Genomic DNA, 15,701 nt, shown 5'->3' on the forward strand with positions numbered 1-15,701 from the left:
TGACTAGTGAGCCCTGAAAACATCACAAATGCTCTGCCAACTAGAAAGCAACAGGTTTCTAAGAACAGTAAACTTGGGTGGAATTGATCTTTTGACAAATCTCTCAACCGGACGAATTCTGCCCCAGTGGGCCCCGATGATCAGCAGGAAAAAACACACCCACTGGAAGCCAGGCTAACTGTGTGGGAGAGGCACCCTCTGGCAGGCTGAGAAGCCTGGACAGATGCCCAAAAGAGATACCAGATACATGAGGACCCCTGATAAAAAGGCAGATACACAGAAGACGCAGGCAGGTGCTCAGAGTATTGCTGGGACCAATGTGCAGACAGCAGCACCACCCCTCTGGCCCCCCAGTGCTCAGAGCTGGGACAAGACTTGGACTCATGTGCACCACTCACTGTGTGATCCTCACCATGCATCGCTCTGTCACACTGTACCTAGAGCAAAGAGCCCTTGTGCCCCATCTCAGACCCAGCTGGTTTCCCAAGCTCTCTCACTGCAAGGTCTCTCTTCCTCCCACCCCAATTGCTTCAGTATCCAAATACAGTAGGGCTCTCCAACCTCCATGTCCTTGCTCCCACTGTCCCTCACCTGAAATGGCCCTGCAGGCCTATCTGCACGGCTACCTCTTCCAGGAAGTCCTCCCAACTCACCAGGGCCCTGGCCAGCTTACGGCACTACCTCTTGGCACCAACCACTGTCCCAAGATACCGCCTAGGGACACACAGATTCAATCAGGCAGCAGGGATCAGGGTGCCCTCCTCCTGGCTTTCCTCATAGGGTCCCCTTCTATGTCCAGCAGGCACTCAACATATGCCATTACCAGCTACAGCCTGGAGAGGTTCCTTGGAGAGTAAGAATGGAGGAGAAGAGAACAAAGGTGACTGGCTCTGCCCTCTGACAGCCTCCCTTCCTGCCACAACATCAGTCCCCACCCTGCAGGAGCACAGGCAGGGGCACCTAAGCTCCACTACAAGTCTCTCCCACATTGAAACATCTGTTTTTTTTTTTTTAATTTATTTATGATAGTCACAGAGAGAGAGAGAGAGGCAGAGACACAGGCAGAGGGAGAAGCAGGCTCCATGCACCGGGAGCCCGACGTGGGATTCGATCCAGGGTCTCCAGGATCGTGCCCTGGACCAAAGGCAGGCGCCAAACCGCTGCGCCACCCAGGGATCCCGAAACATCTGTTTTTGGAATGTAGCTTGCCTACTGTAAGCTGACTTCTCCTTCGCCCTGGGAAGGGAGGCTGGTGAGGGCTGATGCCATATGTAGCCCCCTGCCTCAAGCCTGGACACTGTGGCCTGCGCACACAGGACCCACCTCAGAGTGTCTTGGCTATTGTGCATGAAGTGCATTTTGACACATTTGTCCTTGGGAAGATAGCTTGGTATCTTAGAGTCTGTCGCCTTTATTAATTTTTAAAGCCAGAAACAGCAAAGCAATGGAAATACAGGACTAAGCCACCCCACCAGGCAGACGGGCAGTGGGAGGAGGCCACCACTGCATCTGGCCAGAACTGAGAACATGGGCTGTGGGCAGAAGCCAAGCACATCGAACACACACTCTCCAAGTCACAGGACCAGCAGATATGGAGGAGCTCCTGATCATGGGGAGCAGGGAGCCGGACTGAGGACTAAGCATGCGGTCTGCGCTGTCCCCTGAAGCGAGCCGTGACAGTGCAAGCAGAAAGACAAAGCCTGGAGAACAGAGTGTGGTCAGGGTTAGGGGCAGCACGGGCAATATTGGTGGAGGCAGTGTGGGTGAGCAGGCGAGGATGAGCACAAATGGGACACGACACAAACGGTGACAGCATGGCAGGTGAGGACAGACGATCACATGGGAGCTTGCATAGGGCACCCTGGCTTCCCATACGGCTCACACCCTACAGCCTGGGGCTAAGGGCAGACTCTGTTTATGTTATTGATGGGGCCAAATGGGCATCCTGCAACCCTGAATACCAGCCTCCATGGCTCCCACTCTTCTGACCCTCATGTTCTCTCTTTCCACCTTCATAGTAAACACTGACACCCCCTAGACCTTGGCTAAGCTTTGCCTCCTCAGGAAGGCCTCCCACCCACCAAGGCCAGGCCAGGTCTCCTGGGGGTGGTTTCAGTTGCACTCCGACCCTTAGCTGATTCACAGCTTCACATTGCCTTCCCCAAGAACCTGTAGCAGGAACCAGGATTGTTCCAGGCACCCAGCACAATGCTGATGGGCACTAGATAGGCATGGCCACGGGCTGGCTGAAGAACCCCACAGAAGGCTCAGCCTCAGACAGACCATAGGGCGCTTAGCTGGGGTGGAGTCAAGGGAAAGTTGGGCTCCAAGAGTCTCAGGTGACATGGAGCATGGCAGGTAGATAGCAAGGGTCTTGGCTGTCCAACAGAGTCATAGTGTCACTATGTACACATCCTGAAGGCTGGCTAAGCCAGGCCAAGTTATAGACCAAGGCGTCCTGTAACAACCCTGCTCCCTGAGCCCTGCTACCAACAAACCTTCAACAAACAAAGCAGGGAAATGCCTACAGATCCAGTCTCCATCAGGTCAGCAAATACGGGACCTTCCCAGTGTTAGCCTTCTCTGGCCTGGGGTAGAAGGAGACTTAGACCTCAACTTTCCCTTGACTCCTCCCCAGCTAAGCGAGCAGCCCTAGATGAGCACCCAATTGCCCTCAGCTCAGCTTCCTCCCAGGGAAACAGGACACGTGGCCAAGCCTGCAGGGCAGCTGTGAGGCTAGGACCACGGGCACCTCTCGGGGGGACCAGCCCAGAGCAAGCACACACTGCCATGTGGTAGGGCCCAGTTACTCACACACGCTCACATACTCCATGCTGGGAAGGGGTACAGAATTTGTTCAGAAATCTCATTATGCTATGTTTGAACATGTTAAACAGCAATCATTGGGAACTCCTTAAGGGTCATAATGTACTCCCTATGTGATTTCCTCTTCCTGGTTAGGAAGTGTTAACGCTAAAGATTTCAGGACTTTGGACAAGTCCCAAGATGGAAGGGAGAAATAAGACAGGCAGGGCTGCCAGTAGAGGCAGCCTTGACTACTAAGTTCGTTCTCTATCTCAGTGTCTCAACTTGGCCAAAGGGCCCCTCTTCAGATCAGCTGTGGGTACCCTCCCAGCCATGCTGAGAAGGGCTGGCTTTCACATCTGACTCGGTGGAGTCTCCAAGAAACCCGAGGGCCAGTTCTAAGAGTTTTTAGGCAGGCCTTGGACAGGCTGTAGGGAGATTTCAATGCTAGTGCAGGATGGCACATGGGTGCAAGTGGGGCCAGTCCGGAGAGTAAATCTGGGTCCTACTAAGAGGCCTACTATCAAACATAAAATGTATCTTATCTACATAAAATGTAAAGGTATTTTTCTAAATCTCTCCTAAAAATGTACACCAAATAAGAACTGACCCCAGCTGATTTCTGATTTTGAAGCAGAGATATACAAAAGTAGAAGGGCAGCTCGAATGTGGGGTATCCTAGCCACACCCAAGGGGAAATCCTAATGCCTGTCTCCCTGTCTACCTGGTAACAAGTTAGCCTCTGACAGGATCCAGGGTGCAGAAAACAGGCCCAGGCCTACTCCCAAGGCTGTTGCTCCCAAGGACCCTGCTGGCCCCTCTTTTGAGATCACACCACCGGCCTGAGAGAGACAGGGTGCAAACCAAGGATGACTGGCCTCAGACCTAGGCTTCTCTCACTGTGCCATGCTGCATGGCCCTTGTGCCAACTCTGATGACCTCGGGCTGAATGCATCTAGGATGTAGCTACAACGTGGGAGCACCTTCCTTTAAACCCACAAGAAAAACATTACTCCCATTCTCCAGGTGAGGAAACAGGCTCGGAATGAAGTCCCTTCCCCAAAGTGGCCAAGTCAGGTAGCAGTGGGGCTGGGATGGCAATGCAGATCCCCCTGACTCCAAGGCCTGCTCTGCCCTGGCCTCCCTATCTGGCCTTGAGTTCCTGACCTGCTTCCCTTGGTCAGTACGAGTTAGAAGCACCCATCAGCCTTCCTGTAGAAGGGCTCAGCTATGCCTAGAGTGAGCACTAATGCCCTGTCCTGCCCCAAGGGAGGCTGGTCTCAAGCTGAGGAGTTGTATGCAAAGTGTAAGGCCACACATTCTCCTCTCAGGGCTAGTGGCCCTGGCTGGGTCACAGGAGGCAGGAGCAGAGAAGGGCAGTACAGGCCTTGAGGCTACCAGCATATCCCCTGATACCAGCAATCTGCTACTTCTCCAAAGCCAGGGCCCTTCCCTACAAGCTAGTATAACAGCTAAAACGGCCACATTTTAAGGGCATGGCTATTTTAGGGCCCAAACATTTTCCTATTGTAGACACTGCTTTCTTTCTGAGGTGAGGAGGGCAGGAGTTCTGAAAGCGCTATGTAGCCAGGCCTGTGTGCACAGCACAGCATGGCCAGTGCAGAGCTTCCTGGCACACTGAGCTGGGACTGGGTGAAAGCGGACCGTGGCTCCACATCACTGACAGAAATCACTTTGAAAAAAAATTTTTTTACAATCATTGAAAAATGTACAACCATTAAAATTCTATTTGAGCCCATATGTGTGGCTCCCCCTGCAAATTTCTAGAGCAAACAACCATTATGTTGGCACTTAGGACATGTCACACAGTGCCTGCCCCCAACACTCTGCTTCCCTACAACTCCACATGTGTGTGCGCCAGCACGGGGGCGCTGGACAGTAGGGCCAGGCAGCATAGCATCATGGCCCCTTCCTGCCTCCCTTCCTCTCTGCTACCAGAGTATGCCTACACCAGGAAAGCCAATTCCAGCTCTAGGGGCTCCTGCTACCCAAGTTCAGCTTGAACCTGCAGGGCTCGAAGGGGTGCCAGTCACAGGCCTGTGGACAGCCACGAGCTGCATCCCTTTCTTATAAAAGCTGGTATGATATTAAATCCTCACAGGAGTACCTGGCAAAAATGGATTTGTAAAGCAGAGATTGATATCCAGTACGTTTTCTCAATATTTTCAAGAGTAAAATGTTGGGAACAGGGAAGTTTTCCTATTGAACTCGGGTTAAGTAAGAAGGGGAAGGACCTTGCTTCAGGACGTGTGCAGGACTGAATCCACTCTCTGGGGCACAGGGAGGTGATGCAGTCATGCAGCAGCACACACTCAGTTCCACATCTCTCCACACAGTCCCTGTAGGTCAAGCAAATTCCAGAAGGGGGCACTACAAGTCTCCTCTCCTCTCAGATCACCAAATCCAGGACCCAGAGAGGCCCAGAGGGGGCCTTCGTGCCTAGCTTCCTTCAGTGCTTCCCTAAATCTACTTTCACACCCCTCTCACTCACAACACGGCACACTTCAGGAACCCATGCAATGGGTGAGGGGTGTCCTATGCCCTGGAGAAGGCAGAGCAAGGCCTATTTCCCCCACAGCCTGATGCAATCAGTGACCTGTGAGTGAGGACCTGCGTGTCTATCGGCATTGTCACTGCCTCCCCAGGGCCGCACTTTAAAGGCCCTCTCAGTCCACCAATTTTGCTCATTTCAGCAAAGACTTTATAACAGCTTATCACTTTAAAGGTGAGGAGAACATGAAGAAATCAAGCTACGAGGTCAGCATGCAAGCCTCCTAATGTTAGTAAGAAATGTGGTTCAAAGGTCGCCACCTGCCCTATCCCATGTGGGACGGCCTCATACACAGTCCCAGCTGATTCCCACACCCCACTGTCTGGACTCCCAGGGTTGAGAGACTCAGGCTTCCCACGGCTGTCAGAAAGACCTGCCGTAATAATGCAGGCACAATGCCAGCATCACTGGGCTGACTGCACGAAGGCCACTCAAGGCAGCCTGCAGATCCCAACAGCTAGTACACAGAGTCTTCCAAGTACCCCTCAACATCCCCATTCTTCAGGTGGGAAGATGTAGGCTCACAAAGGCAAGATGCCTTAGCCTGCCCTGCCCCTTCCCAGCCCCCAGGTGGGCTAGCTGGCAGGTGGCGACCCTGAGCATGTTTCGGAAGCACAGAATCACCGTGAGGCCATGAGGTTAATGAACAGCCGCAACATTGCCCGTGTCACCCCAGACCCACCCCCTCACCAAAACAAAGCAAATCATCACCCGAAGCACCCTCCCCCGTGATTGGCGTGCCGCCCTGGGCTGGCAGTAGGGAGAACAGGGACTGTACCGTCCGGCGTCGCCTGCTGGTGGGGTTTTTTACATTTGACGTAATCGTGGTCAATCGGAGTAGCTGTGTAAGGTGGGGATGTCAGACCTGGGCCAGAGGAGGAGGGGAGGGAGGCTCCGGGGCCCGGCAGTGTCCCAGCTGAAGAGTGGGAGTCCTCGTCCACCAGGCAGGCCTTCTCTCTGTGGGAGATGGGTGGAGTGCAGGTTAGAATCTCTACATCCCACCGAAATAGGACATGTGCTGCTCTGAAACAGTGCCCTTCCTTACCGCTGAACCCTTCTTGACCTGCCACCTTCAAGGGCCTCCTCTGCCCTCCTAGGTTGCACTGCTCCCACACACCTCAAGTGACCTAACCTCCTGGCTGGTGGTCCAAGGTGCTGAAGGAGCTGCTCCCATGGTACCCACTTGGGCTCCAGCCCTTAAGTGGCCACTGTTCAACCGTCTCAGGCCTCAAGCCCTAGGGAGACTGCAGGGTAGCTGATAAGCCCTTCCTCAGAGGAACCCATCCTAATCCCCTTCCATGCCAAGTCAGTACCCTTCCACGTGATGCCTGACAGATTTAATCCCCAACAAAATGCAGATAGAGAAAACGTCTGGATTTACTGCAAAGTCCCATGTGTACAAGGATACCTGCTACAACACTGTTGAGCAAAAAAGTGAAATACCTGAAATGTTCCATCAAAATGGCTATAGAAAACATGACGCACCTATGCTATGGAATAATACATACCCACAGACTGAATGGCATGAATGGGATACTATCACTATGGATGGGGTCCCAGACCCCTTGTCAGGGGAAAAGTAAACTCTAGAATAGCACCTTCAGTAGTCCGTTTTTATGATATTAAAAAAAAAAAAAAAAAAACCTCTACGATTATACATGTAAATGTTAAATGTGTGTAAATGCACAGATAATTTTTTGAGAAAATAAACTAGATAGTGACTAATTCTGGGGAGGAAAGTGAATTTGTCACATTTTAGCCCATATATTTATATATTGCCAGAATTTTCTATACCTAAAATATATATTTATTCATTATTTGTATAATTCAATTTTTTAAAAGACTTTACTTATTTATTTGAGAGTGAGCAAGAGACAGAGCATGTGCATGACTAGGGGGAGGGGCAGAGGGAGAAGGACAAGACTCCCCTGCTGAGCAGGGAGCCCAACGTGGGGCTCAATCCCAGGACTACAGGATCATGACCTAAGCAGAAGGCGGACACTTCCAACTAAGCCACCTAGGCGCCCCTATAATTTAATAATTTTTAAAGAAGATTTATTCGAGAGAAAGAGGGAGAGTGAGTTTGTGCATGAGCAGGGGGAGGGGCAGAGGGAAAAGGAGACAGTGAATCCCAAACAGACTCCCCACTGAGCACAGAGCCCCATGTAGAGCTCAATTCCATGACCCTGAGATGGTAACCTGAGCTGAAATCGAACTGGACACTTACTCAACTAAGCTACCCAGGCACCCCAATAATTTTTTTTTAAGAGTTACGATCAATAAAAGAGAATATCATTGTACCTTGGGGGCCCTCTGCAACTAAAAGGTACATACCTATAATTCCTAGGACACACCATATCTGCTTGGGTGACATGCTACATGCATGCTCATCTCTCCCATAAGACAATGGGCCTCAAGGATACAGTCTGGGCGCAGGTCTCTCCGGCACCTGGCTGAGCCCTGCACAGTGCCCAGCCAGGTATGGGCACAGAGATGGGGCAAGCTGAGCTGAAGCTCCAAGATGTGGACACCAGAGCAAAAGAAGTCTGGGCCACAATCAAGGGGAGGCCCAAGGGTCCTCCCCGGCCCAGTGAGGGGACCACACCATGGCGCTAGCATCCCCATGGTCTCTGGCACCACAAGAAGAGCCTCCAATGCTCTGCTTCTTGGGAGAATAGGCAGCAGACAGGCCCTAACAAGTCCCCACTCTTGGGAGAGGCCCTGGAAAAGGACCCAGAGTAAATGCTGTGGGGCAGGATGGGTCACGGGGCTATCACACCTGTGTGGTGGGCACTAGGCCAGGCCCTATGCAGAACACTATAGGAAAGGACTTTTCACGTTGCTCTGAGTCTGCAATGTGAAAACTCCTTTCCTATAATGTTCTGCGTAGGGCAGAGCTGTGCCCCAATGGGGAGAGGAAAGGAGTTGGCTTCTCCCTAGGACCTGCCCCTGAGGATGGGGTGGCACCGAGCATGAATCCAGCATGAGGTGACCTGGGATTGCACACTCAGCCTCTCCTTCTCAGTTTCAACAGAAATATCTCTGTCCGGCAACCAGGAGTCTCCAGGTGAATTCCAGAGAACTCACCTGGAATGTCATCTTGCCGTAAATGAAAAATCGAGGTACATATGGCGTAAGCTGCTGGGTGAAAGCGTGCTACTCACTTCTCTGAAGCTTTGGGTGTATTCTTCTCCTCGCCCCTGGCAAAGGGTCCTTCTGCAGCCTCCTTCATGAAGTTGACCAGGACCTCTGCACTGACCCCAGAGTCGGGCTTCCCCAGGAGCTTTAGGATGGAAGCATGGAGCCGGAAGTACACCTAGGAGAATGATACTCGGATATAAGCAGCCCTCCCAGTTGCTAAGGTTCACTCCACAGGCCAATCAGCTACGTTGGAAAAGGGCCCCTGACCAAGGAGACAGGCTGCCACATGCTGCCTTTTTCATTTGCTTTTAAACCAGCCAACCTATAAGTCATTCAAAGCAAGTTCCACCATTAAAATGGACAGGAATTCTCAGCGTCCTAGCTTAAATGTTTAGCCAGTAATGCAACCAAGTGGTGGTAAGATGACAAGAGTAAAAACCCTCAGCCCCATTCACTGGGCACCTCCTCCTACCACAGCCCCTGCCACCCTCTGTGGCCCCCTCCCTCAGCACCCATAAAAAGGAAGCCTCCACACCTGTCTCCCACTGCACTGCAGACTCCCTGAGGTGAAAAACAGCTGACTTCTGTTTGTGTGTGTGCTGTTGGGCCAGCCAGGTACTGCAGGCCTGGAGGAGCTGGCCCAGTGGTTACAGGACAGGTAGGAGGCATGCCATATTCTTTGAAGCCTGTGCTTTTCTTCATTTCCTTGAGTCCTCACCACAATCCTCCATTTACAAATGTGTGAGTAAGTTGCCCAAAGCACCACAGCCGGGAAAGCCCAGGGCCAGGTTAAACTCAGGTCTGCCCTGCCCTCTACTGCCCCCAACTGAACACCACATCACACATAGGCACCTCTGTAGTGACTCAACCTCACCTTCGCACCCTCACGTGGGTACAATGGAGGCTCCTGCCTGTGGCACAGACTCCCACAAATGGCACAGGATGTCACGAGGGCTGGGAATGCCTGTGGCCGTAGACCCTGATTAACCAGCCAACTCTCACCCAGACATGGTTCTCAAGAGATGTTGCCAACGACCTACCCACGTGAGATGCTAGGTGGTCTGGCCTAGGCAGCACTCTGAAGGGGGCATCCTGGACAGAGGGGACCACCACCCAGAGCCATTCCACCTCTAGCTTGCCTGTGGCCCCCAGAGTAATTAGCCCAGCAAGTCCATTCTCAGCCACAGAAAACTGATGCCCCCACACACATCCAGGTGGTCTTGCCTAAAGGAGCACACTGTTCAAATGGCAAAGTTTTAACTAAGTGACAGGTTCAGCATTTGAACTGAAGGTTCAACAGCAGAGGTGAATTTTCACCAGGGCAGAGTTAAAGTCTTAAGAGAAATGTCATTTTTAAAACAAGATATCCATATGTTGCAGCTGACTCCTATTCTCCTGAGAGCCAGCATGGTGTGCTAGGCCTCAGTTCCTTACCTGGAAGTCCCTGGGCCCCACAGGGACACCATCTTGCCTGCTTATTGGTTCCATCAGACAGCAGCAGAAGCCAAAAGTCAAAAAAACACCACGGAGGAAAAAGAGAGTTGTCATTTTCCTGAGGGCTGGACTACCTCCCTGCCCACAGCTTCAGTGCTATCAGAGGTGCTACATGGGCCCCAACCCCTCTTCTCTTCTGCTGTTAACTTAGGGAAAGGCACACCAGCCCTCTGGGCCTCAGCCTTCTCAGCCCCAAAGTGGAAATCCCTCCAGGGATAGGCCTGTGAGCCTGAGTGGAAAGCATGAAAGAGCTGTGATGGGAAGGAAGGACCTGGGTAGGGAATGACAGCAACCTGGAAGCTGTGCTTCCGCATTTCACCATGAACCCTATGAATATGGCCCCCAGACAGCTGCTGCCAACCACTCAGTGTGAATCATTTTTCAAAGGAAAATTTATTAAAATGAGCCTTTTTTGCTTGTTCAATTACCAAATATTAAAAAGAGGGAAAACATGGTTAAGGGAAAAGAGACATGCTCATAGATCAGTATAAACTTTCAGGGCAACAAGACGCTGTGGATGCGACATTAAATGACCCTTGGTAATACTCCAGTAAGTGCTCCCTGATATGTATACAAGGCAAGGCCCTGTCCGCACCCACTTAGGGAGAAGCAGAAAAGAAGGCCAAACCCATGAAGAAGGGACTGGGCAAATAAGTGGACATCCAGCCAGACTAGAGGGCCCAGAGGCAGGGAAAGAAGCCCACAATGTCTTCCACTATATCTTGTCCAGTGAAAAATGCCAGTTGCAAAGTAAGAAGATGTTACTATGTATCTATATATTAATAGGGGGAAAATCTAGAAAGACAAGGACATGCCCAAACTGTTAACATGGGGCTAGGATCACTGGGGACTTCAGTTTTTCATTTTAAATACTTCTGAATGTTTGACTCTTATGTTTGATTTTTTTATCCATGAATATGTGTTAGTTTTATAATCAGGAAAAAACAAACAAACACATCAAGGCAGATAAGGCATAATAAGCAGATTCTGCCCCAAACTCCAAGAAGCTTGCTGGTCACAAGCTGGGCACAAAAGAGCAAAGCGAATGTGCTCAGGAAACAGTGAGGCCTGGGCCGGGCCAGGCTCATATGGATCCTCACCCGTGTGCTCAGTTTCTTCCCTATAGAACGTGCCAGCCACAGCCTCCCAGCCTGCCTTCCACCACCGCCCTGAGCATCGAGGACAGTATGTGTGAAGTGCCCCAGAAATCATAAATGCAAATCCAAGCACCATACGACTGCTCTTCTCTTGAGGAGCACTGCCAGACCCCAGATCTGAGGCCAAGAGAACAGACTACTCCCCTAGCCCTGTCCTGCCAAGCTGGGAGCTCCAGGCACAGCCTGTGGCATCGCAGGGAACAAAGGTACCAGGGGACACTGTGCCGCATCGATGTCATCACCAAGTCAGGTTCAAGAACCCTGCACGTGCTGAGGAGGAAAGGTAATTTTCCTCTTGGAGAGACAAACAAAACAATCACTCTCCCAGAAAGGATGGTAAGCACCCTTTAGAAGAGAGAGGAAAGGCTGCTTTAATTTCACTACACACAAAGCTGCTGAACACAGAGAAGTTTCCAACAGGTTGCGTGGGAGCCACTGGGACCTCATCCCCCATCCCCAGGGAGACAGAGAGCCTGGCCCGCCCCTGCCCTGCTTCCCTGCCCAAGGCCGGCATGGTGTCACCTCCAGGGCCTCCATGGCCAGCTCAGGTGGATTGTGGTAGTGGATCTTCTTGGGGTAGCGGGCAGCCTCCTCGTGCAGGTAGTGGCCAGCCTGTCTGTAGTGCAGCAGGTAAACAGCAGGTGGCTGCTGCTGCTTCTCAGCGACCTTGCCCAGCATGTAGTGGATAAGCCACTCCTCCTCATCACCATCGCCCTCGCAGCGGGCCGCAGACGTAAAACAGTGCCTGGCTGTCTCCAGCATGCTGTCGCGCCGGCCTTCCATCTGGAATGAGACCACGAGACCAGACTGAGTTCAGGCCCTGGGCCTGAACCTACAGGGTTCAGCTATCACCTGCCTTATCCTGAGGGAAGCCCTGCTGCCTTCTTTGTAAGTTTATAATCCTCTTAACAACCCTGACACACAGATGTTCTATCACCATTTCATATCTGGGGACACAGAGTATGGAGAGGCCGGGGGACCCCTCCGAAGCACACAGTAAATAAGGGACAGAGCTGGACTGAAACCCATGTCTCCTCGTGTCAATTCCAGGCTCCTTTCTTTTACCACCATCCTGCAGTATCTGCAACTACACAGTTTAGGAGTTTATGAAGTACCTCCTGACCCCCTTCTAAAGATCCCAACCATGCCCCTCACTGCGACTGCAGTAAGGTTCTCTGCCTGGGAGGGGGAGACAGCACAAGGCCAGGGCTGCTAGGAGAACCAGGCCAACAGCAGCTCTGCTGTGTCAGTCTGAGAATGCCAAGAGCCAGCACCAATGTTCTGAGATGAGCCCCCACTGCAGGCAGTGAGCACTTCATTCTCACACCCACTCACTAGGATGGGAAAGCAGAGTTGGAAAGGGTGTGCACCCAACACCCAGCGACACAGCGCTGGAGAGGATGTGCACCCCTGGGGTACCACAGAATTTCCCACCCTGTCCTCTGCACCCCTCCAGAGAAACCTGGGTTGCTTAAAAATGGCAGATTCCTGAGCCCCACCCTAAGACCCAGTGCCTCCAGCCACCCTCTCACATACTGAAGGGTGGAAACAGCTAAAACAGAGGATCAGCTTCTAAGATGCTTTCCAACTCAGAAAACTTTTCCAGTCACTTTTCCCAGTCCCTGTATGAGGGCTATGGGGCAGCACCTAGATGTTATCCACGTGAGATGTCAAGCCATTAGATGCATGTGTCCGTTTATCCCAGAGCTCCTGGGTAGGAGCTGGAATGAAGACTACCTGTGTGGGGCCAAAGAGGCAGCTGTTCCCAGTACCCCAGGTCTCTAGCTCCTCATCTTCATGACCCTAACTTGACAACAGGGAAGCTGCAGCCTCTTCTAGTCTCATCTCAGGGACCAGAGGAAGGGAGAGGCTGCAGGCACTAAGCTCTGGCAGGGGCACTGCCTGCCGCCTGTGAGAGGAGTACCTGTACCCCACTGTGCACAGGAAGGCTGCCCAAGGATGTTTGTCCGCAGACGCTGATCTACATGAATCTCCTGTAGCAATGGCCCTGGGGCCGGCACAAAGAACCCCAGTGTTCTGCCAAACATTTCTTGAGAAGGAAAATTACTGCCTAGGAATCAAGAAACCATCAATGAGTGAGATATGATAGAAAGAATCACAGTGTAGTGCCAGGATACGGCACAAGCCAAGTGACTCCATCATACCCCTCCAATGGGATTCTGTAGCAGATCTATACCAGTAAAAGGCAGCCACTTGACTGGAGTCCTGCTCTGACTACTCTGTCACCATGTGGCCTCAACCAAGTCAGTAACCCTCTGCCCACCCAGCTCTGCCACTGAGGGTCATAAAGCCACCCACTGAGAAAGGAAGGGCAACTGTGAAGAGCCCCATCTGGACTGGAACCACACAAGAGGCACATAAAGCACAGAATCCCTGTCCTCAGTAGGTGCAGTAGTCAGAACTCTTCAGACAGGAGCAGGAGGGAGAGCCACTGAGGATCCACTATGTTCCAGAGCTCTGCCAGACACCCTAACACCACCTGCCTAACCCAGAGACGTGCACCTATTGCTGTGGCACCTCATTCACCTCTTGGCCAGGGTGCCTCGCCCAGAGCCAGCCCATGAGAGGTCCTAAGGAAATGCCAGCTCTCACAATACTGCCACACAGGAGGGATGGTCAGCCTGCTTACGGCCAGGTTTCCACAGCAGGCCACACAGCCAGCAGGCGCTGGCCCCAAAGCCTCTGCCCTTGCCTGGAACTGACAAGGGAAACCACTGGTTTTCCTGTAATAGACCCCTTTGGCAAGTTTGCAGGCAGAAGTTGAAGTGCACAGCTATCAACATGAGTCCTATAACTCACCTAATTAAATACAATAAACCCAAACAGCTCTAGCCACCAAGGGGCTGTGTCATCATGACATACTTCAGGATAAGAAACTACCTTACCAGAAGTGGAGAAAACAGGAGGCACAGGGCAGCCCTGTGAGGCAGCTATCCCCCTGGGCAACAACGCAAAACCTCCTTCTTTCCCCGCACACCTGGTGGACTTCCATCTCTTTCCTGCCACCCCTGACAATCCAGGAAGATGGCCTGGGAGCCCAGTTTCAGGCCCTGAGCTCCCTGAGCCAATGGCTTCCTAAGGATCAGAATGGAGTTCAGCCACCGGGGCCACAAGCTATGCAAGAGAAAGAACAGGCAAGGGGAAGAGGTGTGCAAGGAGTCAACCTGGGTTTCCTGTCTGTCGCCCACTCTCTGCCTTCCCTGCCCCTTCCTGGGGGAATCAAAAGTTCCCTCCTCTTGGGGAGCTCTACAAACAAAACCCTCAAGTACCAAAGGCAGAAAGGGCACTCTGATTTCTCATCATATTTACTTCCTGGAAAGCCTCTATTCTGCTAAATCCTACTGGGCATCACTAGTGGGGGACTAGAGAAAGAATCCCAAGATCTACACTCCACCCACCCCAGTGAGTCCCAGCAGAGGATAACAGTGTTCCTAGTGCTGTCAGGGACTCAGTTCCCAGCCTGCTCAGCCCTGGAGCCGTTACACTACAAACAGAATGGAGCAAGGGGTCTCTGCATAGAACAACTGCAATGAAATAGGGTTGCAAGGCATGAGTAGAGCTCAACAGCATGGAGCTGAGTGAAAAGGAAGCTCAACACCACGTACAGCACAACAGCATTTAGACAAGAAGAAAAGAACAGGTAAATCATGGCATTCTTTCTAGGAGAACATGTATACATAACAAACAGTGTTTGTGTAAAGTCTAGAAAGATACAAGCCTAACTGTTAAGTTTCTCTGAAGCAGGAATGAAGGGATTAGAAAGGGGTTGGGGGGAGCCAAAAAGATTTTAACTTTGTCCTTACTGTGGCAGTTGTTATAAAGGAGGCGTTTCTTGTACAATTGAAGAGTGGTTTCTATAAAAGTGAGGTTAAAACAAGGGCCATGCTACTCTTTTCTTGCCCATTTTCTTCCTTGTCACAGAGCCCACCACCTGTCTCTGCTCCATGGCTACACTGCCCTTCCTGTCACCTTTGTCCTCTGCCACTGTTGCCAGGCTTGTCCCCAGGACACTGTGTCTAATCCACCTAGGGAACCTGAGAAAGTGCAGCTTCTGACCGTGAGTGCCTGATGGGGCCTTTTAACAAGCTCCTCACTCCCCCAAAAGAGGTTCTGATGCCCAGTTCACATGTGGGAGCCACTGTTCTCGTTGGCCTGTAGGGTTCATGCTCTCTGGGCAGAGAAAGAGAGGGAAAACCTTAGAGCCAAAGTGCCTGAAGTCTGGCACCCTGAGACAACCCTCCCAGGCTCACAGGTGGTGGCACCCAGAGCTCATGGGGGAAAAGCTGAAGTTACTGGCATTCTTCAAACAACAGCCAAAGGTAGAGTCCCAGGTCATGCTTCCAGCTTGCTCTTGTCAAGTATGGGTGACTTGAGGAGACCAGAAAATGTGTGGAGAGAGAAGGGGATTTCAGTCTTTCTGAGGCTTTCTCAAAGTGTTATCACACAGCACACAGATGTCCCATACCACAAGACCTCGTGTGGGAACTCAGAGGCCCCACAGCTGCAGACAT

At 51.8% G+C, this 15,701-nt stretch overlaps 1 protein-coding gene across 6 annotated transcripts in view; it reads right to left on the minus strand.

Moving 5' to 3' along the window:
* Positions 1 to 15,701, minus strand: part of CABIN1 (calcineurin binding protein 1) — a 152,712-nt gene that overhangs the window by 75,572 nt on the left and 61,439 nt on the right. For all 6 annotated transcript variants that reach the window (XM_025982684.2, XM_025982682.2, XM_072723349.1 and 3 more), the window contains exons 24-26: positions 11,692 to 11,952; positions 8,542 to 8,693; positions 6,156 to 6,334 (exon numbers count right to left, since the gene is read on the minus strand). In XM_025982684.2, the coding sequence (XP_025838469.1) occupies positions 6,156 to 6,334; positions 8,542 to 8,693; positions 11,692 to 11,952 (592 nt within the window). The remainder of the gene's footprint in view (positions 1 to 6,155; positions 6,335 to 8,541; positions 8,694 to 11,691; positions 11,953 to 15,701) is intronic.

The sequence above is a fragment of the Vulpes vulpes genome, chromosome 10, assembly GCF_048418805.1.
Source record: "Vulpes vulpes isolate BD-2025 chromosome 10, VulVul3, whole genome shotgun sequence".
Classification (NCBI taxonomy): Eukaryota; Metazoa; Chordata; class Mammalia; order Carnivora; family Canidae; genus Vulpes; species Vulpes vulpes.